The sequence below is a fragment of the Tupaia chinensis genome, unplaced genomic scaffold, assembly GCF_000334495.1.
Source record: "Tupaia chinensis unplaced genomic scaffold, TupChi_1.0 Scaffold140464_1, whole genome shotgun sequence".
NCBI lineage: Eukaryota > Metazoa > Chordata > Mammalia > Scandentia > Tupaiidae > Tupaia > Tupaia belangeri.
In genome coordinates this window covers 660,471-665,025 of record NW_006200341.1, presented here as the reverse complement: position 1 = coordinate 665,025, position 4,555 = coordinate 660,471, and the positions used below count along the sequence as shown (strand labels likewise).

Genomic DNA, 4,555 nt, shown 5'->3' with positions numbered 1-4,555 from the left:
ATTATAAAGTTGTAAAAAATAAATTTTAAAAAAAAAAAAAAAAAAAAAAAAAAAAAAAAAAAAAAAAAAAAAAAAAGATCCCGAGAGGAGAATGGAGGAGAAGGGATTGTGGCGTGGCCATCCCCCCTGGGGGGAATTTCTCTCTGAGTCTCTCTTGCGAGCACACATATCCTATAGCAAGAATCTCTCTCTCTCTAAAAAAAAAAAAAAAAAGAGGAAATCCTAGGTCCAGCAGAATACCTGGTGATTGAGGCGCTTGACTCCCACATGGTCTGCAACCCAGTTCGAGTCCTGGACCAGGAGGTATGCAGATCACATCACGTGTGTGTGTGTGTGTGCGTGCCCCAAATCCCAAGAATGAATTGGAGGAGAAGGGATCGTGGTGTGGCCATTCCCCCTGGGGGGTGATGTCTCACTTTCCCTCTCTCTGTCTCTCTCTGCTTCTCTCTAGCGAGCACATGCGCCCTAAGCAAAACTCTCAAATAAAAATAATTAAGTAAATGAATGAATAATCCGGAAATAGAAACAGACAGACGGAAGACTAAATGAGGACACGGGGAGAAGCTGGTATCTACCAGCCAAAAAGACAGCAACGCTGCTGGCCCCGAGGGAACTCTTTCAGCCTGCAGAACTTCGAGAAAATACATTTCTGGTGTGGACACCACCACGACCACTGGCTTCTGTGATGGCAGCCCAAGCAGGCTCCTGCAGGCTGTCAGAGTTTCATGGGGACGGGTGTCAGTCTGGGGTGATGAAAGACACTATTAAGGGGACCAGCAGGATTCCCACATGGCCGACCACGGTTCAAGTCCTGGACCTAGCAGTTTGCTTTCTCACTTTCCCTCTCTTGTTCTCTCTCGTGCTCTGTCCCTATCTGGTCATATTAAAATACATAAATAAAGATAAATAAAATAAAATAATTTTTTTTTTGGTGAGGTTTTGCTATAGGGCACATGCGCTCGCCAGAGAAACAGAGAGAGACAGAGAGACAGAAAGCGAGAAATCACCCCCCAGGGGGAATGGCCACGCCGCAATCCCTTCTCCTCCATTCTCCTCTCGGGATCTTGGGCACGCACGCACACACGCCCGGCGTGAGTTTAAGCCACCGGGTCCAGGACGTGAACTGCGGTCGACTACATGGGAGTCCAGAGACATAGCCATTATGCTAACTGCTGGTCCCATAAAATAATTCTTTAAAGAAAGAAAAAAAGACACTATTAAGGATGATGACCAGTAGGCGGTGTAGTGGTGACATCGCTGGCCTCCCACACGGCTGACCGCAGTTTCAGTCCTAGACCCTGTGGCTTGAAACTCATGCAGGGCGCGTGTGCATGTCCAAGATCCCAGGAGGAGAAGGGACTGCAGCATTACCATCCTCCCCTGAGGTGGGGGTGATTTCTCATTTTCCCTCTTACTGTCTCTGTCTCTCTGTCTCTCTCTCTGGTGAGTGCATATGCCCAAAGGCAAAAACTTCCTTAAAAAAAAAAAAGTTGGGGGACCAGCAGTTAGTATAATGGTTATGTCGCTGGACTCCCATGTAGTCGACCGCGGTTCGTGTCCCGGACCTCGGTGTGACCATCCCCCCTGGGGTGTGATTTCTCCCTTTCTGTCTCTCTGGCTCTCTCTGTCTGGTGAGCGCACGAGCCCTATAGCAAAAATCTCTCCAAAAAAAAAAAATAATAATAATAAAAATAAAAAATAAAAATAAAAGATAAAGGAAGAAAAAAACAAGGGAAGCAGGTACTTACTTAGCTTCCAGAGCCAAGGCGATGATGCCGGCCACCATGGGGGCCGAGACGGAGGTCCCGGTGTGGCCGTCGGTGCAACGCTGCCGCAGATCCGTGGTGACCTGGAAGAGGGCAAGGGGTCAGTTCAGTCTTGGAAGACGCCACGGCTCTGCGGGAAGCTGCTGACTGGAGGGCTGAAAAAGCGTCAGACACCCCCATCTCAGCACCCACGGGTTCCTGCTGTGTCGGGGGCTCTTCCGTGCAAAACATGGACCTGCTGTAAGATCAGACCGAGCTCGGGGAGAGAACAGGAGGACCGGGGGGCAGGAAAGACCAGCCCCGAGCTGCGAGCTTGGATGGCAGGTCAGCTGGCTCCGTCCCAGCTACAGAGGTGCGTGGCGGGGGGACAGTTCAGGCAAAATGACACCCACGGGGCCTTCCACAGGCCTTTCTTTTTGGGTCCCCTGGCACTGCGTCCCTGCCACCAATGCCTGAGAGTCCTCATGGCAAGACCACCTTTCCGGGCCCACATCAGTGCCCCTCCCAAGTCGCCCCTGAGTTCGGAGTAGCTGGAGCCCGACCCACTCACACAGAGGTGCCCAGGTGGCCTAGAGAGCTCCTCTGCTTTTAGCCAGAAGGTCACAGATCTGGCAGGACACAGTCTTCAAATAGGTGACAGGCACTGAGACCAAAGTAGCCTGGCTCTGGAGCATTTTCCACCTGCAGGCCTGCAGAGCAGGGTGACAAGGCCACTGTTCTCTCTCTTTTTTAAGCCATCGGGTCCGGGACTTGAACTGCAGTCAACTACATGGGAGTCCAGCGACATAGTCATTACGCTAACTGCTGGTCCCAAGGCCACCGTTCTCTTTGGGAAGGTGAGGCTCTGCCTGCTGTAACCTGAGATGCTGACTCTGGGGTGGGGGTATCAACTCTGCAACTCACTACTGGGCCTCCTTCATACCTACTGGAGGAGCCAAATTAGCAAGCAGTCCCCGTGATATTGGGAGGTGTGGGTTCAGCTGCGCTAGAGAGGATTGCACCCCACAATCTCCACTCCTGGTCTTGCTCGTGTGTGCTTTGCAGATGCAATTAAGGTTGACAACTAGCCTGCTTTAAATTGAGGAGCTTATCTTGGAGGGCTCCCTAACCTTTTTGGCACCAGGGATCGGTTTTGTGGAAGACAATTTTTCCCACGGACTGGGGAGGGGGTGGCGGACAGTTTGGGGATGATTCAAACACATTGTATTTATCGTGCGTTTTATTTCTACTATTGTTACACTGTAATACATAATGAAATAAGGACACAACTCACCAGAATGCAGTATTTGCGGCTGTTCCCCAGTGCTAGCATCAACGCCTCAGTTCCATCTCAGATCATTGGGCATTAGCTTCTCAGAAGGAGGGTGCAGTCTAGATCCTTCACATGCACAGCTCACAACAGGGCTCAGGCTCCAATGAGAATCTAATGCCACTGCTGATCTGACAGGAGGAGGAGCTCAGGGGTAATGTGCACGACGGGGAGCGGCTGTAAATGCAGATGAAGCTTTACTTTGCTTGCCTGCCACTCACTTCCTGCTGTATGGCCTGGTTCCTAACAAGCCACAGACTGGTATAGGTCCATGGCCTAGGGGTTGAGTCTCCTGTCCTGGAGTATCTGGGTGGGCCCAGTGTTATCACAAGATGCTTAAAGGTTGAAGAAGATGGAGGGAAGGTTTGCAGAGAGGAGGTATAAAATGGACTAACCTGGGGACCAGCAGTTAGCATAATGACTATGTCACTGGACTCCCACGTAGTTAACCGCGGTTTGAGTCCCGGACCTGGTGGCTTAAAACTCACGCCAGGCGCGTGTGCGTGTGTGCCCAAGATCCCGAGAGGAGAATGGAGGAGAAGGAATTGTGGCATGGCCATCCTCCCTGGGGGGTGATTTCTTGCTTTCTGTCTCTCTGTCTCTCTCTGTCTGTCTGGCGAGCGCACCTGCCCTATAGCAAAAACCTCTCAAAAGAAAAAAAAAAAAAAAGGATTAACCTGTCATTGCTGGCTTTGGAATAGCAGTTAGGGGGACACATGCCAAAGAATGTGGGTGGCCACTAGAAGCTGAGAAAAGTCCTTAGCTGAAAGCCCCCAAGAGAGACAGCAGGTGGTGTGGTGGTCAAGGCACTGGACTCTCACATGGTCGACTGTGGTTCAAGTCCCGGACCTGGTGGTTTGCTTTCTCACTTTATCTCTCTCTGTCTCTTTCTAATGATTGCAAATAGCAAATGGAAAACAATACTAATAAATACAATTAAATAAATAAATCTTAAAAAAAAATATTAAGGTGCCAGCAGGTGGTATAATGGTTATGCTGTTGCTGGACTCCCACATATCTGGCCATAGTTCAAGTCCTGGACCCGGTTGCTTGAAACTCATGCTGGGCACATGTGCGTGTATGCCCACAATTCTGAGAGGACTGGAGGAGAAGGGACTATGGTGTCGCCATCCCCCTGGGGAGTGATTTCTTGCTTTCTGTCTCTCTCTATCTCTTGGCAAATGCACACGTCCTATAGCAAAGATCTCTCTTTAAAAAAAAAATAATGACCTACTAAAAAATAATAGAAAGCCCCCAAGAAAATGGAAACCTCAGTTCCACAACCACAGGGAATTGAATTCTGCCAACCACCTGAAAAAGTAAGGAAACACATTCCCTTCCAAAGCCTCCCGGAAGCTCAGCCTTGTGAGACCCAAAGCAGAGAGACACGGCTGAGGCTGCTGGCCTTCCGCACTGCAGGCCTACAGCCACCATCTGTGCTAAAAAAAGGATTTAAATCTGGGCTGGCAGGTGGCGGGGC

At 50.0% G+C, this 4,555-nt stretch overlaps 1 protein-coding gene across 2 annotated transcripts in view; it reads right to left on the bottom strand.

Moving 5' to 3' along the window:
• Positions 1-4,555, bottom strand: part of PCSK6 (proprotein convertase subtilisin/kexin type 6) — a 125,367-nt gene that overhangs the window by 78,195 nt on the left and 42,617 nt on the right. For both annotated transcript variants that reach the window (XM_014593384.1, XM_027766060.1), the window contains exon 6: positions 1,749-1,849. In XM_014593384.1, the coding sequence (XP_014448870.1) occupies positions 1,749-1,849 (101 nt within the window). The remainder of the gene's footprint in view (positions 1-1,748; positions 1,850-4,555) is intronic.